We start from the raw sequence: 26,075 nt of genomic DNA, 5'->3' as shown, positions 1-26,075 counted from the left end.
AGTGTGGCTGGGTCAAGGCCTATATTTGTATTACAAATCAGGTTTATTTAAGCCACTGCTTAGCGCCAGTAAGAAAAATGCCAGATATGAGAAATGTCCATTACCTACAATTTGCAGTGCCAACATTCTCTTGCTGAATTGCTATCTATACAATGCAGCATTTGTGGAGTTTTATGCCATCTCGAAAGTAGCTTATGTGAATTTTACTTGAATCCAAATACATTTGTACAACCCATAAACATTAAGAAAAATATTTCCTCCTCAGGACAGAAAGTCTGAAAATAGTATTGTCTGTCTAACTAGAAACATTAAAAACTAAATAAACTTTATTAATTACTTAACCCCTTAAGGACGCAGCCATTTTGTAGCTTAAGGCTCAGTCCCATTTTTTGGAGATTTTTTTTCCCCACATGTTGTACTTCATTTTAGTGGTAAATGTTGGCTGAAAAGTTTTGCCTTTATTTCCAAAAAACAAGAAAAAATTATGAATTTTTTTGAAAAATTTGCCATTTTTGAAATTCAAAATCATTGCGTTTTCAGGCAGATAGATTGACCACCTAAATAACTTGCTGAATAACATTTCCTATATGTCTACTTTACATTTTCATCATTTTTGAAAGTCTGGATAATTTATTTTGATGTCACACGGCTTACAAATAATTCTCAAGTTTCCGTCATTTCAGAATTTACTATTTTGGGGATAAATACAGTTTTAAATGAAATATTACATATTTAGCATTAAAACCCCTTCTATAATCAACCCATTTTTTAATCTGCACCTCTCAAGCTATCAGAAACAGCTTTTAGCAAGATTGTTAACCCCTTGAGAATTTCATAGTAATTGAATCAAAATGGAGGTGAAATTTAGAAAGGTCAAATTTTGTCGGTCATACGTTCATTTACCCCTAAAATTGACACATTTCCAAAAGATAAAGCGAAAACCCACCATTCTCCCAAATTTCTCCCAATTTCAGAGTTCCCCACATGTGGACGTTACTTGTTTTATGGGTGCACAGCGAGGCGCAGAAAGGAAGGAGGGGACCTGCAGCTGTCAGGATTTTGGTTTCCTCATTGGCCCCTTTTGTAGGCTATAAAGTTTTTACTTTTTTGTTATTGGGCCATGTGACAGCATTTTTTTTGCGGGGCGAGATGCTTTTTCCATTGTTACCATTTTGGGGTTGTTATCACCTATTGTTGAAAATTTAGGAACTTTTTTTTTGAGGTTGAGTAGAAAAGCATCAATTCTGTACTGGATTTTTTACTTTTTTTTTTTTTCGTGTTCACCGTATAGCCTAATAATCATGGTATCTTTATTCTATGGTCGATACGATTACAGGGATACCATACATGAATATTTTTTTTTATGTTTTACTAAATTTGCCAAATAAAACCCTAATGTGGGGGGAAATGTATCATTTTTGCATCGCTGTCTTCCAAGTGCCATAACATTTTTTTACTTTTTTTGGCTACAGAGCTGGTTGATGGCTTGTTTTTTTGCGGGACATGCTGTACTTTGCAACATTATCATTATGGCGTCCATATGTTTTGTTGATCACTTTTTACTGCATTGTTTGTGGGATTCAATAGGTAAAAATCATGTTTTTTGGCAGGTTTTTAAAGTTTTTTTTACGGCGTTCATCATACGGGTTCAATACTTATTTAATTTTATTCTACGGATTGTTACGGACGCGGTGATATTATATATGTGTGGTTTGTTTTATTATTTAGAGTTTATATATCTCTTTATATGTTTTGGGGCTTATGGGTATTTTTAGTGATTTATAAACTTTTATTTTTTATTTTTTTTTTATTTATTTTTTTTACTTATGTCACCATGGGACATGAACAAGCAATCATCTGATTGCTTGTTCATGATAATACTCTGCAATACTCATGTATTGCAGGATATTAGCAGTGTCAGCCTATGCCACATGCATAGGCTGACACTGTGCCTTTTAAGATCACGTCACAGACGCCATCTTAAAGGGTCCCGATCGGACTCCAGAAATGCCATAGCAACGATCGGCGCCTGCGAAAACGGCGCAGGGGGGCTGATCTTGGGGGAAAGACCCCCGGAAGGCAAGTTAAATGCCGCGGTCGCGCTGACTGCGGCATTTAACGGGTTGAACACCAGCGATCGGAGCCCACTCCGACTGTGGGTGTTAGCCGGGGATGTCAGCGGTAGATTACCGCTGACATCCCCAGACCCCCGATGCCGGTTCGGCTCCTGTGCAGACCTGAACCTGCATCGTTTCTGCGCAGTAGTAGTACTGCACTGAGCGCTTTTTGCAGAGCTTAGCGCAGTACAGCTACAGCACAGAGCGCTTAGGGGTTAAAAGCTATTGATAATGTATCACAACATTCAGGCTTTGGCCCTTAAATGGATTAATACTAGTGGTCCATAGACAGGGCAGTGACTATAATACTTGTTTTGTATACTGTCTCAACTAACGAGCCAATTGTAAAAAAGGTCTAATGGAACAACCTTTAGTTTCCTGCCACTAGACCAAGAGGTAAATACTCAAAAGTTTCCAGTACAGGCCACAGCGAGCATAGGTAAAGGAGATTGGCAAGGTGGCATTCAGCGTTGGGAATCTGACCAGATGAAACCCAACCAGAGGTCGCACTAACATTTTTACAGAAGGGTAAAAATACTCCTCTCACCATTTTTGAGGAGTATGAAAATTTCGGTAGTACACTGCACACACTACACTCGCACTCTACACTCACACTGCGCACACTACACTAGACTCACACTGCGCACACTACACACACTACTCTACACTCACACTGCGCACACTACACTAGACTCACACTGCGCACACTACACACACTACTCTACACTCACACTGCGCACACTACACACACTACTCTACACTCACACCGCGCACACTACACACACTACTCTACACTCACACCGCACACACTGAACACTACACTCACACCGCACACACTGAACACTACTCTACACTCACACCGCACACACTGAACACTACTCTACACTCACACCGCACACACTGAACACTACACTCACACCGCACACACTGAACACTACACTACACTCACATCGCACACACTGAACACTACACTCACACCGCACTCACACCGCACTCACTGAACACTACTCTACACTCACACCGCACACACTGAACACTACACTACACTCACACCGCACACACTGAACACTACACTCACATCGCACACACTGAACACTACACTCACACCGCACACACTGAACACTACTCTACACTCACACCGCACACACGGAACACTACACTCACACCGCACACACTGAACACTACTCTACACTCACACCGCACACACGGAACACTACACTACACTCACACCGCACACACTGAACACTACACTCACACCGCACACACTGAACACTACACTACACTCACACCGCATACACTGAACACTACGCTACACTCACACCGCACACACTGAACACTACGCTACACTCACACCGCACACACTGAACACTACGCTACACTCACACCGCACACACTGAACACTACGCTACACTCACACCGCACACACTGAACACTACGCTACACTCACACCGCACACACTGAACACTACACTCACACCGCACTCACTGAACACTACACTCACACCGCACACACTGAACACTACACTCACACCGCACTCACTGAACACTACACTACACTCACACCGCACACACTGAACACTACACTACACTCACACCGCACACACTGAACACTACACTACACTCACAACGCACACACTGAACACTACACTACACTCACAACGCACACACTGAACACTACACTCACAACGCACACACTGAACACTACACTCACACTGCACACACTGAACACTACACTACACTCACACCGCACACACTGAACACTACACTACACTCACACCGCACACACTGAACACTACACTACACTCACACCGCACACACTGAACACTACACTACACTCACACCGCACACACTGAACACTACACTCACACCGCACACACTGAACACTACACTCACACCGCACACCGCACACACTCACCCGGCCTTGCTCTTAAGTCCTGTCGGGATCTGCGGGCAGGTAGAGATGGAGCAGGACAGGGAGCAGCAGCCCCGCTCCCGGGGCCTGCGCTCTCGCTCCGGAGCGCTGCTGACAGATCACTGTGTCACGTGTCCCGCTGAGCGGCCCGGCGCACGCTGCTATCGCGCTACTGACATTTCCCTCATTTGCAGCGTGCGCCGGGCCGCTCAGCCTGCGTGCTACAAGGAATAATTGCCAAGCGTAACTTTACGCATGGCAATTATTTTGGGGGGTAATGGCGCCTCATCACGCGTCTATGACGGGTGGTGAGGCGTTAATGCGACCTCTGAACCCAACTAAGAATATAGCGCAGCTCATCCGTCAAGTTATACACGCATGGATCCGGCAAGGTGCACGGGAGGTGCAAAGTGTAGTTTTGCCCAACTGTTACCTGAAATAAAAAAGGTGAATAAAGAGTCCAGCTGAGAGAAAATACATATCTGCATGCTGCAAAGTGTACGCGGCTCAGTGGTAGCACTCCAGCCTTGCAGCGCTGTGGTCCTGGGGTCAAGCCCCATCCAGGTCACCATCTGTTAAGGGTTTATATGTTCTCTCTGTGTTTGTGTGGGTTTCCTCCCACAGTCCAAAACATACTGGTAGGTTGATTAGATTGTGAGCCCCATGGGGACAGGGACAGATTTGGCAAGCTCTGTGTGGCGCTACCTAATTCGTAAGCACTATATAAATAAAGGAATTATTATTACAGTAGCTTTGGCAGTGCAACCATTTTAAGTAGATGCGGCCAGCTGCAGACTCTGGCAGAAACTTCCAAGCTGCCTCTTTATCTATAAAGGGGTTGTCCAACTTAATACAAATTTTACTGGTGGGCTATGAGTGGTTTTGAAAAAAAATAAACCTATACCTCTCTCAGCGCTCCCGTTGCTGCCATGCCCCTGTTTCTTTACAAGAGTACGGCGGCTCTGCTTTGACAATTTTCATGGGGCTGTTATACCCACCCGTCCCTTTGTACCAGTTCTGTAGTGCTGTCCATTATCTGTAAAACAGAGAACTCTGAGCCCCTTCCATAGTCTTCTCGAACCAGTGGCAGAAGAAAGGGCTTGTTCCAATTAATGAGGAGGCCTAAGCAGTATCCAAATCTATTTTAACCCCTTAATGACCGCCCTATCGGCTTTTTACGGAGGTCAGTAAGGGTACTTCTTCTGACGCGTACGCCTTTCTACGGCGGCGCGTCAGAAGAAGATTTCGGGACACCGGGTCTCGCTGGTGCCGGTATCAGGCTATGATCTTACAGCCCAGACCCGGCACTAACCCCTTACACGCCGCGGTCAAGCATGACTGCGGTGTGTAAGCGTGTCCCGCGTGGATCGGACCCCCCCGATGTGCTTACCGGGGGATCCTCTACCCGCCGGATTCTACTTCCACTATACACTGCACTACAAGTGTATTACAGTGTAAAGGCTTGAATAAGTGATCAGACGATCGCTTGTTCAAGCCAAGAAGTAGAAAATGTAAAAAAGTAAAAAAATATTAAATAATTTTATTATATAATTAAATAAATAAATAAAATAAAAGTCCCGTAATCTCCCCAGTTACACATAAAATGCAAATAAAGTATATAAAACACAAAAACACGTACATATTTGGTATCACCTCGTCCGTATCAATCTGTACAATAAATCTAAATCAATCTTGAACCTGCTCGGTGAACGACGGAAAAAAAAAACCTCGAAAAACTTCCCGTAATATACAATTTTTCATCAAACACCATCACAAAAAATGTTCTAAAAAGTGATCAAAAAAATTTACCTTCCCTAATATGATACGACTGAAATAACAACTCTTTTCGCAAAAAAAGGGCCCTCAACGAGGTCTGACAAAAGAAAAATACAGAAGTTATGGCCCTAAAAATTTGTCAATAGTAAAAACAATCCGATTTTCTCCAATATTGGTTTTGCTCAGAAAAATTGAGCAAAGATGAGAAAAACTATATAACTGAGGTATCACCGCAATTGTAGTGAACCAGAGAATAAAGATAATATATTATTTTTATGTTACGGTGAGCGGGGGGGAAAAAATGCTAAAAATCTAAAATAAAAATTGATGATTTTTTTTGTGTCCCCCTTGAAATAGTTAATAAAATCTCATGAATAAGCTATAGACCCCCAAAATGAATTATCTATACATTGTATCTCATCCCGTAAAAAATAAGCCCTCATATGTTTGCATTACCAAAAAAAAAAAAAAAATTTATAGGTTGTACAATGTGACAGTACAAATCTGCTGTGAATGGCGCCACCATTCATTCTATACTCGGCCGTGCGCCCGTACAGAAGTTTACCACCACATATGGGGTATCAGTACACTCGTGAGGAATTTGGCATCAAACATTGCAGTGTGTTTCATCATTTAATTTATTCTGAAAAATAAATAGTTTGGCCTAAATGAATGTATTTTCCAAAAAAATTCCATAGTTTCTAAATCGCAGGTCCATATTGTTTTAACCCATGTGAAACACTTAAAGGGTTAATGGACTTAATAGAAGTTGTTTTACATACGTTGAGGGGTGAAGTTTCTATAGTGGGGTAATTTATGGGATTTTACTATTATTTAGGCCTTTCAAAGTCACTTGAAAGCTTAGTTGTCCCTCAAAATGTGAGTTTTGGCAATTTTCATGAAAATGAGAAAAATCGCACCTAAAGTTCTGCACCTCATAACATACTTGAAAAGTGACACGACGCATAAAATATCATCTCAACATAAAGCAGACATTCTGTAAATGTTAATTGTCAAGCTTTTTGGGTAGTTTTACTTCCTGTCTGGAAAGCAGAACATTTCAAACTTGGAAAATGAAGAATTTTTACAAACTTTTGCCAAATTTTCATTTTTTTCAGAACGAATCGCAAAACTTATCACTTAAATTTTATAACTAACATGAAGTACAATGTATCACGAGAAAACATTCTCAAAATCAACAGGATATGTTAAAGCGTTCCGAAGTTATAACCAATTATCGTGAGACATGTCAGATATGAAAAATCGAGTCTGGTCATTGAGCTGAACACTAGTGTCGGTGATAAGGGGTTAAATAGGACAGGGTAGCAACCGTGTACAATGCTAGATCATCTGCATACTTATTGATTCTTTTTTACTGTGATCAGTCATGACTGATCGGAATGGCCAGGGGCTTGATAGCAATTGCAAATAGGAGTGCCGAAAGTGGACAACCCTGCCTGCTCCCTCTATGGAGGCAAAACGGAGGGGAAAGCAGTCAGTTCAACAGCAAGTTGGCATTAGAGGAGCTATACACCAGCAGGGAAACTAGGATCCGGCCGTGACGTCAGAGCCGGACGTGGGGAAAGCTGTATAATGGCATCAGAACCATGGTCTAGTAGCTATGGAATCGAGATATGGCTATTAATATCGAGAATAAATGGCATACATCCTTGGCCATGCCCTTCGAAGGCATGTTAGACGCATCCTTACTGTAGACAAAATTCTCTGTAATTTTAGATGTTCCCGAAATTGTAATTATTCATATTGCTTCATATAGTTTTTCATAATTTCCTTTCTATACATGTTGTTTTTTTAATATTCCTGTATGTCTTTTGGTTTACCAGCTATTACGGAGGCAGGAAAGACTGGAGCTCCACTGGCCCAAGATTTCTTCAAAGAAGAATACATCCTTAACAATGCTATTGGTAAGCACTACAAATAAAATGACAGTTTTTACATGTGTTTTGAGCTATCAATATTTCTGTTTTATCTGAGAAAGAAGAAAATAAACACGCAAAGCAGAAATATTATTACTAATAAATTAGTTAGGGGGGCGTGGCTTGGCTGCGGACGGAGATGGATGCACATTAGATCCTCTCCCGTCTGAACCCCACCAAAGCACCGCGAATCTCCCTCAAATCCAGTCCCAAACCCCTTCCAGATGGGAGCGAAGAGAAAGGGGGGCACAAGAACTCCAGCAATACCTGCAAGTCGGGCCTCAGCCCGCGGAATCAGACGGTATCTCACCGACATGGCGGCGGCTGCTGCCCTCCGTCCCGCGGCGGCGGCCCATGATGTCACCAGGCGGCCGGAGCCGCGAGAATCTCCTGAGCCGGGTGGAAAGATGAGCTCCTTCCAGCCCTCTAGAGCCAGAGAATCAGAGCTCGGAATAGGGGAACAGGCCCCACCGGACCATGTGGCAAAGATGGCGGCCGGCCGTGGGATGGCTTAGGTCGAGCCCTCGCAGACACTGGCTGCCGGCAGCAAAGGAAGGATGGACTGACCGGCCACCCCTCACCAGCAGCAGGCGGCAGAGAGGAGCAAGGCAGAGGAGAGGACCACCGGCTCTGACGAACTCACCCAGCACCATGCGGCCAAGATGGAGGACGGCCGTACCCCACAAGGTACTGGTAGGCCCGCGGCTGAGGGTAGAGCAGTGCACACTATGCAAGTGCAGGTCCAGGTGCACGCAGCCTCCTATGACCCACCTAGGGGTCCACAGTCTGGGGATCCCCAGCATCAGCCACTCAGGCCCGGGGAAGCCATAAGCCCTTCCAGACAGGCCACAGGGCCACTGGAGGCCCAACGGGAGGTCCCTGACCCCACTCTGTCACCATATGTGGTCCCCCTCACCCCCCTCTACCACCACCCTTGCAACATCAGTTCCTCATGGGCTGAGGAGGTGGAGATGCAGCAAGAGAGAGAAGGGGAAACGATGCCAACTGCACTCCTCTCGCCAATTTTGTGGCCGGATACAGGGGAAGAATGGCCGTCAACCCCCGTGGCTCATACCCAGAGTCCTTCCCCCATGCCGACTGCCCTACACCTCTCTCAGGACAGGTCATATTATGCCAATACTCCTACTGGCTGTACTGCATCTAATATAGCCTTCTCACAAGAAGGAGCTTCTGAGTCTCAACGAGTCATGCTGTCGCAAGAATTTGGAGCTTTGGCTGAATTACGGGACCTGAGCTCCCACCTTCGCACCATCCCCACTAGGGATGATATGGAAAGCTACATAGCCAGGTTGGAACAGTCTTACACCGCTGAATTACACGCAGTATGGGAGGAAGTTCAGCAGCTCGAGACACGTGTAACATCCACTGAAGTTACCCAGCATGATCTTAGTGCTCGACTTTGGGCACAAGCCGCAACGCTCGCTTCTCACTCCTTCCAGATTCAACTCTTAGCTGACCAATTGGATGATGCCGAGAACAGGGGGAGGCGCAATAATATCAGAGTCCGGAGCCTACCCGAGTCGATAGAGACCCCTGCGCTCCATAACACCCTTCGTCAGCTGTTCAACTCCGTATTGGAAGTACCGGCGGATACACCGGTGGAACTGGACAGGGCCCATCGCTCACTACAACCCAAACCCGCCCCATCTGAACAGCCGAGAGATGTTATATCTCTGTCCAAGGCAAGATCGGCAGGGGATATCATGTTTCAAAGATCCCGTATACAGCTTTTGCCTGATTTATCGAGACTGACTCTGCTAAAACATAGGGCTCTGAAGCCCTTCCTAGAGGAGTTAAGACAGCGAAATATTCTCTACTCCTGGGGATTCCCGTTTCGTCTCCAGATTCGGCATGCCGAGCACAGATTTGTTATCAGACACCCGGGGGAGGTTCCCGCAGTGGCGGCAGCATTTAATATGCCAGTTCCTGACATCCTGGAGTGGCCAGGTAGACGCCTCTTAGACGCCCAGGAGAGGCGTGGGCCGGGGAGGGGCTCGAGCGGGCCGTGATCCAGGGCCTCGGCCACTGGAATAAGTTATAGCCACCCGGATGCAGCCAGGGGACTTTGCTTGAGGTGCCAAAGAGGCCCCTGAAGGGGTCAGCCCAGAGATAGATATTGCGGACATTAGTTCTCGTCCCCACTGGCAGATTTGACGGAGCCCTATGGCTGCAGTTCCCAGTTCTCAATTGTTTATCTTGGCTGTGTTACATTTTTGCCCTCTTTTCCTTTTTTCCGATTCTTCTCTTAATGCTGGATTTGATATATCGTTAAGTTTCAGATTTATTGTGTAATAGGTGGTTGCTGGGTGGGGGGGAGGGTGAGCCCTCCGCAGTTAGTACACTACCCACCGGGGAATCTGTGGCCAGCTGGTCTGTCTACGGTATTGTAACTGTTGACTCCCCACTTTTTTGTGTGTGTTTGTTGATTGTTAGTTTTCTACTTGTTTGTCTGTAGCTGTTTCAGTATTGTCCAGTCAACCTTTGTCCTTGTGTATTGTCCACCCCTCTCTATTCGTCTACCTGACTCCTTTAGTGTTGTACCCGGAGGGACTGATCTTATTCGCCAATCCCCCACCAGGCAGTGAGAAGCCAGAGGGGCTGCAAAATCACCATGGATGCCCTGCGACTTGCGTCCCTTAATGTTAGAGGGTTGAACGTCCCACAGAAGAGGAGTCAAATCCTGTATGATATGCACAAACAGAGAATTAATATTCTTTTCTTGCAGGAGACTCATTTTAAATCCTCCAAAGTCCCGAGCATTCAAGACCGTTATTACTCCCGCTGGATCCACAGCGCCAACCCTGAGTCCAAATCGATTGCCTTCCACAAGTCATTGCAACTGGAGGTCTTAGCGACCAGGGTAGATGAGGAAGGCAGGTATGTCTTCGCGAAGGTAAGGGCCTTCGGGCAGGTGTTCACTCTCGCGACCTGGTACCTCCCTAACAACAGCCCGATTCCTGCTTGCAGGGCATTGCTGGGTACACTCGGTGACTTTATGGAGGGATATTTAATAGTGGGGGGCGACTTCAAATTCCCATTAGACCCATCAGCTGACACTTCTGGGGGACGGAGCGGTATCCTGCTCAATCAAATTCGTAGTCTTCGGAGGGACCTACATTCTCTGCAACTGGTTGACATCTGGCGGACCCTACATCCCCAGGCCCGGGACTTTTCCTATTTTTCCCCGGTGCACGGATCTTATAGCAGGATAAACTTCTTTCTCTTAAGCCACAATGCCCTTAAGTGGGAACCCACGGCATCAATTGGGAATATTCTTTTCTCCGACCATGCCCCAGTCTTTTTGACTCTATCCCTCCAGCGCCACTGTCACCGCCCTTGGAGGTGGAAACTGAACGGCAACTTGCTCAGGGACTCCATCTGCGCGGCGGAAATGAGAGAATGTATAGCCTCTACCACATGTAGTCCTGGGTGGGATGAGTCTGCACATTTTCCACTACAGTGGGAGCAACTTAAGTGGAGGTTGCGGGATATCTTTGTCTGCCGTGGCACTCGCCTTAAGTCTGAGAACAGTGCCCGAATCGTTGCCCTAACTGCGCAGATCCAGACTCTGGAACTGCGCCACAAATCTTCTTTAACGGCAGCGGACTTAGCCGAGTTGCCTGGGGCCAGAGAATCCCTGAGGTCTCTGCTGGACCAAAAATACCTACAACACAGGTCGCGGTATCAGAATTACTTGTATGACTATGCGGATAAATGCGGCAGACCATTGTCCCGGTTGTTGCACCCCCGCGCCCAATCCTCCTACATTACAAAAATCAAAGGCCCTAATGGCACGGACGTATTCTACCCAGACGTGATATGCAACGGCTTTGCATCCTTTTATACCTCTCTGTATGATATCAGGGGCACGGAGGAGCCGGCTTTGCTCCCATCCCGAGCTGCTCAAATTGACTCCTATGTGTTGGAGACAGGCCTGCCAGCCCTGCCCACAGAGGTCATTGAATCTCTGGAACGGGAAATTGACGCAACAGAGGTTTCTGCTGTGATTAACCCCTTAACGACTTGGCCTTTTTTAGTTTTTTCACTTCCATTTTTCACACCCCACCTTCAAAAATCTATAACTTTTTTATTTTTCCACATAAAGAGCTGTGTTATGGCTTATTTTCTGCGTAACAAATTGCACTTCGTAGTGACGGTATTTAATATTCCATGGCGCATACTGGGAAGCGGGAAAAAAATTCCAAATGCAGTGAAAATGGTGAAAAAACACATTTGCGACGTTTTCTTGAGGGCTTGGATTTACAGATTTCACTGTGTGCCCCAAATGACAGGTCTACTTTATTCTTTGGGTTGCTACGATCACAGGGATACCACATTTGTACAGGTTTTATAATGTTTTCATACATTTAAAAAAAATTAAAACCTCCTGTACAAAATTTTTTTTTTTGATTTTGCCATCTTCTGGCGCTAATAACTTTTCCATACTTTGGTGTACAGAGCTGTCGGTGGTGTCATTTTTTGCGACTTTTGATGGCGTTTTCATTGCTATCATTGTTAGGACTGTGCTACCTTTTGATCACTTTTTATTAATTTTTTTATATTTTCCAAAATGGCAAAAAAATGTCATTTTTGACTTTGGACGCTATTTTCCGTTACGGGGTTAAACGCAGTGAAAAACCGTTATTATATTTTGATAGATCGGACATTTTCGGACGCGGTGATACCTAATGTGTTTATGATTTTTACTGTTTATTAATATTAATATCAGTTCTAGGGAAAGGGGGGTGATTTGAATTTTTAGGTTTTTTTAATATAATTTTTTTTTTTTTAACTTTTTTTTACTTTAACCCTAGGTTGTCTGATCGATCCTACCATATACTGCCATACTGCAATATGGCAGTATATGGGGATTTTACTCCTCATTCATTACAATGTGCTGATAGCACATTGTAATGAATAGGTTAAAACGAGACAGCTTCGGGCCTTCGTGAGGCCCGATGCTGTCATGGCAACGGATCACCGCTCCCCGTGACGTCATCGGGGAGCGAAGATCCGCGCCAAGGTGGCGGCGCCCATGCGGCGCCATCTTTTTGAAGCCTCCGGCAGCATTGCCGGAGGCGATCGCGGTGAAAGCACCGATCGCGGGTGTTACCGGTAAGCCTTTGCTGCAATATGCAGCAAAGACTTACCGGCTATGGAGAGGGCTCGACCCGCGAGCCCTCTCCATGCACCGGGACCCGGCGCGCGCCGTACTAGTACGGCGCGCATCGGGAAGGGGTTAAGGACACACCAGCGGGCAAAAGCCCTGAACCCGATGGGTTTACTCCGGCCTTCTTTAAACAATTCAGAGAACTTCTGTCCCCAATACTAGCAAAGGTATACAGTACTATATCCCCAACATCTGGTTTCCCTCCAGACAGCTTGGAGGCTCACATTAGTGTACTACCCAAACAGGGTAAGGACCCATCACTGCCGGCCAGTTATAGGCCCATTTCTCTCATCAACGTTGACATAAAATTGTTCTCTAAGATATTGGCAGAGAGGCTGGCCCCCCATGTCTCAACAGTGGTGCACACCAATCAAGTCGGCTTTATTCCTGGCCGTGAGGCCCGAGACAACTTAAATAAAACCATTCTCTTGATGTCTCATGCACAGCCTAGGCCCATCCCCTCCTGCCTACTATCTATAGATGCAGAGAAGGCCTTCGATCGGGTCCATTGGGGTTTCATGGAGGCAGCACTTAGACAGATTGGATTGGGACCAAGGTTTTTGGGAAGGATCATGGCTTTTTTATTCCGGTCCCACCGCCCGGGTGAGGATTAATGGGAATCTCTCCTCGTCCTTCCCTATCAAGAATGGCACCAGGCAGGGGTGCCCGCTCTCACCCTTACTATATGTAATAGTGATGGAACACTTGGCTAATGCCATACGGAAAAATCCCAATATTCATGGGATCTCAATGGGCTCCAGGCACTGTAAAGCCGCTTTATACGCGGACGATCTGCTGTTATATGTTTCCCAGCCTAGGATTTCTTTCCCGTCACTTATCCAAGAATTTAAGAAATATAGTGCGGTCAATAATCGTAAGCGTCTCTCGTGGTTCGATAGAATCAACGTCTTGAAAATGGACGTGCTCCCTCGTTTCTTGTACATATTTCAGGGTGTGCCGATCCTGTCTCCTACAGGCTTTTTACGCACCTTGCGATCCGCTATGTTGCGGTTCGTCTGGGGTTCCAAGCAACCTAGGATAGCTTGGAAGACCCTAATCAAACCAAAGTTGATGGGGGGGGGGGGGCGGGCCTCCCTGATCTTAGATTGTACCATCAGGCATCTATACTTCTTAGATTGCTTGACTGGACATATAATTCGGTTTCTAAACAGTGGGTTGCGCTGGAACAGACGTACGCCTCATCACTTCTCAAACTGTTGCCGTGGGTTCCGTCGGGGACCTTTCCTGTGCCTGTGCCCCAAGTGATACTCCTCAGGGACGCCTTACGCTTATGGAGATCCCTGATTGCTAAGAAGTCCCTATCCCGGGAACTCGGTCCACTCACCCTGATGTTTCCCAATCCGTGCTTTCCGCCGGGAATGGCCAGGTTGTCTTTTCTGGGGGGTCCTGGAAGACCCACGGATGTATGATATTCTACAGGGATTCCCTCTACCTCTATATGGGGATTTTAATCAACGTCAGGGACACACTGGTAGTTCGTGGTTTGAGTATTCGCAACTGAGATCTTTCATAGTCAGGGCGGGGGACGTAGCAGCATTTGCCGGTTCCCTTACAGCATTTGATGGGTTATTCCGACTAGATTCTGCCCCTCCACATGCCATCTCTCAAATTTATTCTATTCTGACGGGTGACTCTGAGACATCAGGACTTCCATTTGTAAGAAGTTGGGAAATAGAGTTAGGGGCCCCCCTGAAGCAGGAAGACTGGGGCAAATCCTTCCTCTTCACACACAAGATGTCTTCTGCCTGCTCGGCCCAGGAGAAGGGATATAAGATTATGTCAAGATGGTACCGGGTGTCGACAGTGTTGCATCTAGCCTTCCCTTCGGTCTCAGACTCTTGCTGGCGCTGTGGAACCAACAAGGGAGACATGCTGCATGTGTGGTGAAGTTGTGAGGCTCTTAAGCCGTTTTGGAACCAGGTGTTCGAAACGTATCGCAGAATTTCAGGCAAACAGGTGGCTGGTAGCCCAGATATGGCTCTCCTCTCAGTTCTTCCCGGCCAGATCGGGGCCCAAAAAAGAGATATTTTGCGCTTTTGCTTAACTGCGGCCAGGGCGGTAATCCCGCGCCACTGGCGCTCCACCACATGCCCGTCTATGGCCGAATGGGCCAACGAAATGTCTCACCTCTTCTGCATGGAGGAACTGGCTATTATAACCCCGGAGGCTCATGAAAGGTTTCTGCGTGTGTGGTCCCTATGGGTGAGTTACAGGGACTCCCAGGATTTCAAAGCTCTTTTTGAAACCCAGGCCACCTGATGGGCTCCCTTGGCTCTCTTTCAAGTGGTACCTATAACTCTATTATAGAGTTTGAAAATATCTGACCATTTCCTCACTTATCCCTCTTCATGATACGAGGGGTAACACCTAATAGAACCCTCCTCCCACTATGTTCTTCCCTGAATGTTGTCTGTCTAATGTGTGTTCTTGTTTTGTGTTCTTGGAGTTTGTCCTTCTTGGGCCATTCACTGGCACTTTATCCTCAGCAGACATATGGTTTCATACTATGCCCTAATATATACGTGAAAAGATAACAGGCCTCGAGGGGAAGAGGAAAGGGGGTGAGATGTTGTATATCTTTAATGGTTTTATCTCTGAGTCTTGCCTCCTCATCACCTTGGAGGCCACTATACTCTCACAGGGCTTTGCTGAACAAGAAATGTATGATATGGATATATGTATGTTTTTTGTTTGATATATGATATATGTATGTTTGTGTTTTTGGACTTGTGACTTTCATAGTTCAATAAACTTGATTCAACATAAATTAGTTATTACTATTGATTTTAATGGATGTCAACAAACTTTGAAAATGCTGTATGTAAGCAGCATCCCATGTTGTTATCAGAAACCAATTGTTTCATTCCCTTATCATAGGGCAAAATCAGCGTGACAGCATGTCACACACTACATTAATGAACAGCTGAAGGCACAGAAACCAATATTCAAAACTTTATTTATTGTGTGATGCCACCAGAAGGGATTAAAGAGGACCTTTCACCACATTGCACATGTGTAGTTTAGCATACCATTCTGTAGGGGCTGTTACACAGATTCAGTGGCACTTTGAATTTTCCTTCTAGCCACCCCTGCTGCTTGGCTACTTGATGAAGTCCAGCCCGGTGGTTACAGCTCGTTGTGCCAGCATCGCACAGACTTTGACATCGGCAAGAGGCTGACGTCAGAGTCTGTGAACCTCCAGCATGCACGGACGGAGCTGTTACCGTCGCCCGGACTGCTTCGGAGCTGCGGGGGAGCATCGGAAAGGTGAGTACACGGTTTTTTATTTGTATGTACTGGGCTGGGGGACTGGCTAGCAGGCTGTATACAGGGGGTGCTGGAGGGGCTATTTGTACACGGGGGGAGCTGGGTGTATACAGGGGGAGGGGGCTGGCTGTATACAGTGGGAGGGGCTGGCTGCTTGTATACATGGGGGGCCAGAATGGCTGTGTACAAGGGAGGGGCTGGCTGGCTGTATACAAGGGAGGGGCTGGCTGGCTGTATACAAGGGAGGGGCTGGCTGTATACAGGGGGGCGGAATGGCTGTATACAAGGGAGGGGCTGACTGTATACAGGGGGGGCAGAAGGATTTTATACAGGGGAGGGGCTGGCTGTTTATAGGTGGGTGGCTGGCTGTATGCATGGGGAGGCTGGCTATATAATGGGGTGTTGGCTGGCTATATACAGAGGGGACTGGGGCCACGCTGGCTATATACTGGGGAGGGGATGGCTGGCTATATACTATGGAGGGGCATGCTGGCTATACACTGGGGGGGAATGCTGGCTATATACTGGGGGGCTGGCTGGCTATATACTGGGCTGGCTGGCTATGTACTGGACTGTACAGGAGGGGGCCTGGCTGTATACAGGAATACAGGAGGTGGCTGGCTGTAAATTTGTGGTTGAGGCTGGCTGTATACAGCAGGGGCTGGCTGGTTATATACTGGGTGGGCTGGCTGGCTATATACTTGGTGTGCTGGCTGGCTATAGTGGGTGTGCTGGCTGGCTATATACTGAGTGGGCTGGCTGTATACTGGGGGTACTGGCTGGTGTATACTGGAGGTAGGGGGCTATATACATGGGGGCTGGTTGTATATGAGGGGGAGCACCGGAAAGCTGAGTACATGGTTTTTTATTTGTATGTACTGGGGTGGGGGGGGGGGGCTGGCAAGCTGTATACAGGGGGGGCTGGCTATATACTGGGATGGCTGGCTGTATATAGGGGGAGGCTGGTTGTATACAGCAGGGGCTGGCTGACTATATAATGGGGGGCTGGCTGGCTGTATACTGCAGAGAGGCATGCTGGTTATATACTGGGGGGGCATTCTGGCTATATACAAGGGGGGCTGGTTGGCTATATACTGGGGGGGGGGGGCTGGCTGTACACTAGGGGGACTGGCTGCCTTCACATTGCGTTGACATTCCATTTACATTGCAAATGAGTTGTGAAAGCAATTTCGATGTTACCACAAACGCAATGTAAATGCAAACATAAAAGGTAATGTAAAGTATCCTCATTACATTTATGAAAACATGACATTTCGATGGTGTTTGTGCTAGCAACGCATTTATGTCGCATTTGCGGTTCACATGGTGTTTGCATAGTGTTTATGTGCCATAAATGTAAATTTTATTTATGCTTATGTGGTGTACACTCACGCGCCGTTTGCATCACTTTTACATTTATGCAGCGTTTGCAGCACGATTACGTGACATTTGCAGCACATTAACGCTTATGCTGCATTTTCAGCACGTTTATGGAACGTTTGTGTCCCATTTACAGTCATGCATCTTTTGCTGCACTTTTACCTTTACGTGCCATTTGCAGCAAGTTTATGCTTCCGCTGTGTTTACGTCATGTAGTGTATGTGGTGTATGCATTTGATACCTCGTTTGCATGTTTACATAACGTTTGTGTTTACATTGCATGCGTGTTTACAATTCATGTAACATTGCATTTTTGTAAACACGGTGTAAACGCAGAATATTAGAATGTGTGTGAACATAGCCTTTAGATGCACATAGAGAAATTACAGCTCACAACTGACAGTACTAGAGAAGATTAGCATAACACACTTCAGCACGATACCAAAAGATTTAAACAGATTATAATGGTCAGATCTCGGGACTAATGACTCCAGAACCGTGGGGGCTAGAAGGAAAATTCAAAGTACCCGTGAATCTGTGTAGCAGCCCCTCAAAAATTTTATGCTAATCTCCATATAAGTGATGTAGTGAAAGATCCTCTTTTTAACCCCTTAAGGACGCAGCCATTTTGTAGCTTAAAGGAAACCTACCAGTTCAAATGGTAGGGGTAAGCTGTAAATACCGAGCACCAGCTCAGGGTCAGCTGGTGCCGGGACTTACTTCCGTTAGTGTTATTAACTGCTGTATCGCAAATTTAGCACTTTTTAAAGTTTATAGCTATAGCTGCTTCGGCGCTGCGTGCACACGACCGTGCGCACGTCTGCATAGGAAATGCCAGAGACGTCGCCCGCTCACGGTTGCGCGCAGCACCGAAGCGGCTTAAGCTATAAACTTTAAAAAGTGTTAAAACTGCAATACTGCGGTCAATAACACTAACGAAAGTAAGCACTGGCACCAGCTCACCCTGAGCTGGTGCTCGGTATTTACAGCTTACCCCTACCATTTGAACTGGTAGGTTTCCTTTAAGGCTCCTTTAAGTCCCATTTTTTGTATTCTGACGTGCGTCGCTTTATATGGTTATGACTTTTGAACACTGTTACTTATCTAAACGATTCTGAGATTGTTTTTTTTTTTTTTTCCCCACATGTTGTACTTCAATTTAGTGCTAAATGTTGGCTGATAAGTTTTGAGTTTATTTACCAAAAAAAAAGAAAAAATGATGAATTTTTTGAAAAATTTGCCATTTTCGAAATTCGACATCATCGCAGATAGATTTGCCACCTAAATAACTTGCTGAATAACATTTCCCATATGTCTACTTTACATTTTCATCATTTTTTAAATGTCTGGATAATTTATTTTGATGTCACGCAGCTTACAAATAGATTATCGATTCTCCGTATTTTCAGAATTTACTATTTTGGGGATAAATACAGTTTTAAATGAAATTTTATAATATAATCAACCCATTTTCAAATCTGCACCTCTCAAGCAGAAACAGCTTTTAGGAAGATTGTAACCCCTTGAGATCTTCATAGTAATTGAATCAAAATGGAGGTGAAATTTTGCCAGTTATACGTTGATTTAGCCCTAAAATTTACACATTTCCAAAACATAAAAAGAGAAAACTCACCATGCAATTTGTTATGAAATTTCTCCCGATTTCAGAGACCCCGCACATGTGGCCATTACTTACTTTGTAGGCGCACGGCAAGGCGCAGAAATGAAGGAGGGACCTGCAGCTGTCAGGATTTTAGTTTCCTAATTGGCCCTTTTTGTAGGCTATAAAACTTTAGCTTTTTTGTTATTGGGGCCATGTGACGGCATTTGTTTTGCGGGACGAGATGCTTTTTCCATTGTTATCATTTTGGGGTTGGTATCCCCTATTGTTGAAAATTTAGGAACTTTTTTTTTTAGGTCACGAGTATTGTACTGGATTTTTTCCTTTTTTTTTTTTTCGTGTTCACCATATAGCCTAATTATCATGTTCATAGTATCATAGTATATAAGGCTGGAAGGAGACGCAAGTCCATCAAGTCCAACCTTTAAGAATTAAATAAATGTTTTATCCCCATAACCCATGATATTTTTTCTCTCCAGAAAGTCATCCAGGCCTCTCTTGAACATGTACATAGAGTCCGCCATAACAACCTCCTGCGGCAGAGAGTTCCACAGTCTCACTGCTCTTACAGTAAAGAACCTTTGTCTATGGTGATGGTAAAATCGCCTCTCCTCTAGGCGTAGAGGATGCCCCCTTGTCCTGGTCACAGGCCGAGATCTTTGGAGAGATCCTTGTACTGTCCGTTCAGGTATTTGTACATTTTAATGAGGTCTCCCCTCAGTCGTCTTTTTTCTAAACTGAATAATCCCAATTTTTTTAATCTATCAGTGTATTCTAGTTCCCCCATTCCCCTAATAATCCTGGTTTCTCTCCTCTGCACCCGTTCCAGCTCTACTATATCCTTTTTATACACTGGTGCCTCAAACTGTACACAATATTCCATGTGTGGTCTGACCAGGGATTTGTATAAGGGCAAAACTATGTCTTTATCATGAGAATCTATTCCTCTCTTGATACATCCCATTATTTTATTTGCTTTAGCAGCAGCCGCCTGGCTCTGGTCACTAAAATTAAGTTTACCATCCACCAATACCCCCAAGTCCCTTTCAGCTTCAATTACTAAGTAATTGACCGTTTAGAACATAATTATACTTTTTGTTTCCATGGCCCAAGTGCATAACTTTACATTTATCTACATTAAACCTCATCAACCAAATCCCTCTGTAATGCTAAACTATCGACCTCAGTATTTATTACTTTACACAGCTTAGTATCATCTGCAAATATTGAAACTTGACTGTGTAAACCCACTACAAGGTCATTAATAAAAATATTAAAAAGAAGTGGCCCCAATACTGACCCCTGTGGCACTCCACTGGTAACATCAACCCAATCTGAGAATGTGCCATTAATGACCACCCTCTGTTTTCTATCACTAAGCCAATTACCCAAATACACAGATTTTCTCCTATTCCCAGCAGTCTCATTTTATATACCAACCTTTTATGTGGCACAGTGTCAAATGCCTTTGAGAAGTCCAGATATAAAATATCCACAGCGTCCCCCAGATCCAGTCTTGAACTTACCTCCTCGTAGAAACCAATCAGATTAGTCTGACAGGACCGATCTCTCATAAACCCATGCTGACGCTGGGTTATAAGGTTGTGCACAGTGAGATACTCCAGGATAGCATCTCTAATAAACCCCTCAAATATTTTCCCCACCACAGCAGTTAGACTCACGGGTCTGTAGTTTCCAGGATCGCTATTTGATCCTTTTTTGTATATTGGTACCACATTTGCTATGCGCCATTCCTGTGGAACATAACCAGTCCTCAGTGAATCTTCAAATATTAAAAAAAACGGTCTGTCTATCCCCGTACATAATTCATGCAGAACCCGGGGGTGTATGCCATCTGGCCCAGGTGATTTATCTATCTTAGTGGTTGCGAGGCGGCGCCGGACCTCTTCCTGGGTTAAACTGTTGACATTATAAAAAGAATTAACATTATTCCTCATTGTGTCTTCCACCAGGGGATTTTCCTGGGTAAAGACCGTTGAGAAGGCGACATTCAGTAGATTGGCCCTTTCCTCATCTCCTTCCACCATGACCCCCATGTTATTTTTAAGGGGACCCACACTCTCTGTTTTTAGTTTCTTATCATTTATATACTTGAAAAATAATTTGGGATTATTTTTGCTCTCCCTGGCAATATTTCTCTCAGTCTCTATTTTTGCGGCCTTTATCTGCTTTTTACAGGATTTATTTTTCTCTCTATAATCCTGTAATGCCTCATCACTACCTCCACGTTTTAGCACCTTAACCTCCTTATCTTTCTCGCTTGTTGCTTTCCTTACAAGACTAGTTAGCCACATAGGGTTTTTCTTGTTCCTTTTATGCTTTTTCCCATAAGGTATGTGTTTCTCACAGGACTTTTTCAGAATATATGAGAAAAAGTCCCATTTTTGGGGGCGGCTTTTGTCTTTGAGAACATTATCCCAGTCTATGCCTTTAAGGTCTTCCCTTAGTTGCTGAAAATTTGCCCTCCTGAAGTTTAGAGTGTTGGTTGCCCCTTCACTAACGCTCTTAGTAAAGCGTGATACAAAATCAATGATATTATGATCACTATTCCCCAGGTTCCCCCCAACCTGTAGTTTTGATACCCTATCAGGTCTGTTGGTAAGGATAAGGTCCAGCAGTGCCCCCCCTCTTGTTGGCTCCAGGACTAGTTGCGACAGGTAATTTGTTGGGCTTTTGTTGTTGACAAGAACCTGCTGCCTTTGAAGAACCTGCAGGTTTCTGCCCCCCAGTCAATATCTGGGTAATTGAAGTCCCCCATGATAAGTACTTCACCTTGCTTTGAAGCCGCATCCATTTCACTTATCAGCATTTCCTCTGCTGCCTCCATTATATTTGGAGCCTTATAACAAACCCCTAGTAATATTTTATTATTTTTTTTCCCTCCTCTTATCTCAACCCATAGGGACTCCACATTTGCGTTACTGATGTCGTCTCGCAGGACGGGCTTGAGGCAAGAATTCACATATAAACAAACCCCTCCTTCTTTTTTATTTATACGATCCTTTCTAAAAAGACTATAACCATCTATAGTAACAGCCCAGTCATAGCTACTGTCCAGCCATGTCTCGCTGATACCCACTATATCATATTTCCGCTCCAACATCAAGAGTTCCAGTTCCTCCATTTTGTTTGTGAGGCTTTTGGCATTTGTGTACATACACTTTATATGGTTTTCCCTGTCCGTATTCCTTTTGTCCTTATTCCCCAACCTCATTCCAGCCCCCCTTCCTCACCCATGGACTATGACTCTTCCCAGCTCTCTATGTACACTGTCTATTTGCCCTGTACAAGTGTAGTTGCCCTCCCCCCAGGTCTCTAGTTTAAACACTCCTCCAACCTTCTAGCCATTTTTTCCCCTAAAACAGCGGCCCCCTCCCCATTGAGGTGCAGCCCATCCCTACTGTAGAGCCTGTAGCCAACAGAAAAGTCAGTCCAGTTCTCCATGAACCCAAAACCCTCCTTCCTACACCAACTTTTGAGCCACTTATTTACCTCCTTGATCTCCCGCTGCCTTTCTGGTGTGGCACGTGGTACAGGCAGTATTTCGGAGAAAATTACCTTTGAGGTCCTTGCTCTGAGCTTATGGCCTAAATCTCTGAAATCATTTTTAAGGACCTTCCACCTACCTCTTACTTTGTCATTAGTGCCAATGTGGACCTTGACCACTGGTTACTCACCTGCCCCTCCCAGTAATCCGTCAACCCGATCCACAACATGCCGAACCCGAGCACCCGGCAAACAACACACTGTTCGGTATGCACGGTCTTTGTGACAGATTGCCCTGTGTGTTCCCCTAATAATCGAATCTCCCACTACCAGCACCTGTCTGACCTTGCCTGTGCTCCCATTACCCTTCTTACTGGAGCAGACAGTCCCCTGGTTGCTAGCGGCCACGTCTTTTTGCAGCATTGCTACCCCAGAGCTGATATCCCCCTCATCCGCCAGCCTGGCAAACTTATTGGGGTGCACCAGATCAGGACTAGACTCCCTACAACTCTTCCCTCTACCCCGCCTTCTACATGTTACCCAACTAGCTGCCCCCTCACTCTGCACCTCCATACTTCCCTCCCCACACCCATCTTCCCCAGAGAGTTTGTGCTCCAGGAGCAGCAAACTTCGTTCCATATTATCAATTGCCCGCAGCCTTGAAACTTGCTCATTTAGATCCAGAATCTGGGCTTCCAGGTAAGCAATTTTCACACACCCCACACAGCAGTATTCCCCCTCGAACGGCTATTATCTTTATTCTATGGGTCGATACGATTACGGGGATACCATACATGAATATTGTTTCTTATGTTTTACAAAATTTGCCAAATAAAACCCTAATATGGAGGGAAATCTATCATTTTTGTATCGCCGTCATCAAAGTGGCATAGCATTTTTACTTTTTTGGCTACAGAGCTGGTGGTTAGCTTGTTTTTTGCGGGACATGTTGTACTTTGCAACAGTATCATTCTGGAGTACATATGTTTTGTTGATCACTTTTTATTGAATTTTTTGTGATATTCAATAGGTAAAAATCATAATTTTGGGCGTTTTTTTTTTTTTTTTTACGGCGTTCATTGTACGGGTTCAATACTTATTTAATTTAATTCTACAGATTATTACAGACGCGTGATACTATATATATGGGATTTCTGATTTAGACTTTTTTGAGCGTTAAATGTCTCTTTATGTGTTTTGGGGCTTATGGGCATTTTTAGTGATTTATAAACTTTTTTTTTATTTTTTTAATTGAAAACCCTTTTTTTTTTTTTTAAACTGTTTTACTTATTCTACCTTGGGACATGAACAATCAATCATCTGATTGCTTGTTCATGATAATACCCTTTAATACCTATGTATTGCAGGGTATTAGCAGTGTCAGCCTATTTACATGCTTAGACTGACATTGTGCCTTTAAGATGACGTCACAGACGCCTTCTTAAAGGCACTGCCTTCAGGCATCTCTGTGGTCCCTATCGGACCACAGAGATGCCATAGCAACGATCGGCGCCCCCGAAAACAGCGGGGGAGTGGCAATTGTGGGGAAAAGACGCCCGGAAGGCAAGTTAAATGCCGCAGTCGCGCTGACTGCGTCATTTAACGGGTTAAACGCCCGCGATCGAAGCCCACTCTGACCATGGGTGTTAGCCGGGGATGTCAGCGGAAGATGTCAGCGACCCCCGATGCTGGTTCAGCTCCTGTGCAGAGCTGAACTGGCATAGTCTCTGCACAGTAGCTGTACTGCGCTGAGCGATATTTGCAGGACTCAGCGCAGTTGATAAATATTGATCATTTCATAAAATGAAGGGTTCAAAGCCCTACTCTCTCATGGTTCTAAAGCCTCACAACCATTAACCCCTAGAGGCACCTAGACTTTATTGTACATCGCTTCTGGCACCGGCTCACGAACGGCACTAGAAGCTGTGGCTGCCAGCTGTCTAGTACAGCTGACACCGCGCTGTAACACCCACGATCGGAGCCGGCTCCAATCGTGAGTGTTAACCCCTTACAAGCATGACCGCGGCGTGTAAGGTTCTTCCCCCTATGGATCGGTTCCCCCATGCCGCTAACCGGGGGATCCGATCCTCTTCTGGGCAGACCCGAGGACTGCGAAGTGCCCCGGGACTGCCAGATTCTGGCAGCAGTCAGACCCCTTCTGGGTCTGACTGTTAAAGGGGTTGTCCGAGAGTTGTGCTGCTCCGGCGGCCATGTTTGTTTACATGGTGCCCGGACCGGGGGGAAAGCAGCACGGGACACCGGAAGGCGCCGGAAGGTAAGTAGATCTTTATTTATAAAGATCTACTTACCTTCCGGCGCCCTCCGGTGTCCCGTGCTGCTTTCCCTCCGGTCCGGGCACCATGTAAACAAACATGGCCGCCGGAGCAGCACTGGACTCAGCTTCTGGCCGCCCACGCCTATCTGTCCCTATTCACACCATTGTGTATGGTGGCCGGAAGGTTGCCAGGTCCGGCCGGAAGCTGAATCCAGCACTCCTCCGGCGGCCATGTTTGTTTACATGGCGCCCGGGCTGAACCGAAAGCAGCGCGGGACACCGGAGTGCGCCGGAAGTTAAGTAGATCTTTAATTTTTTTAAGCAGCCTCCTCCAGCCACCTTTAGTTTTTTTTCACAACTCTCGGACAACCCCTTTAACTGTATGAGCATGCGCGAGCATGCCAGACAGATTACACCGCTCTACAGTGAATAAGTATTGTAGAACAGTGTATTGGACTTGATCGCTGGTTCAAGTTCAAGTATGTATAAGTAAAAAAAGTTCAAAACACAAAAGTTTAAACATTAGAATAAATAAAAAATAAATACCATATATACTCGAGTATAAGCCTAGTTTTTCAGCACAAAAAAAATGTGCTGAAAACCCAATCTTGACTTATACTCGAGTAAAAAAAAAAATATAGGTTTTACCAGGTTTTTGTGGTAAAATTAGGGGCCTCGGCTTATACTTGGTTTGGCTTATACACCAGTATATACGGTACATAAAAATATAAGCCCCTAAAATGTCACTTTCCCATAAAAACACTTAATAAAGTATAAAAAACAAAAACACACAAAAAAACGCCTCATGTTTGGTATTGCCGCGTCCGTAACAATCTGTATAATAAAACAGACTTAATACTGGACCTGCACGATAAACGCCGGGGAAAAAACCCGCAAAAAACATTCTGAAAAAGGAATAATTTTTAATTAATGCCTTTAAAAAAATGCTCTAAAAAGTGAAAAAAATGTTACATACTCTAAAATGAGACCACTAAAAAGAACAACTCTTCTCGCAAAAAATTAACCTCTAAACAGCCGAAAAATAAAAAAAGTTATGAATATGAAAAGCTGG

General features: G+C 45.1%; 1 protein-coding gene across 1 annotated transcript in view; it reads left to right on the top strand.

Moving 5' to 3' along the window:
* LOC140076144 (3-hydroxyisobutyryl-CoA hydrolase, mitochondrial-like) overlaps positions 1-26,075 on the top strand; it is a 219,233-nt gene that overhangs the window by 144,638 nt on the left and 48,520 nt on the right. The window contains exon 6 of the mRNA XM_072122651.1: positions 7,649-7,729. Within this exon, the coding sequence (XP_071978752.1) occupies positions 7,649-7,729 (81 nt within the window). The remainder of the gene's footprint in view (positions 1-7,648; positions 7,730-26,075) is intronic.

Source organism: Engystomops pustulosus, chromosome 8 (genome assembly GCF_040894005.1).
Source record: "Engystomops pustulosus chromosome 8, aEngPut4.maternal, whole genome shotgun sequence".
NCBI lineage: Eukaryota > Metazoa > Chordata > Amphibia > Anura > Leptodactylidae > Engystomops > Engystomops pustulosus.
Note: the sequence above shows the minus strand (reverse complement) of the source record. Positions and strands in the feature narration are given on the sequence as shown.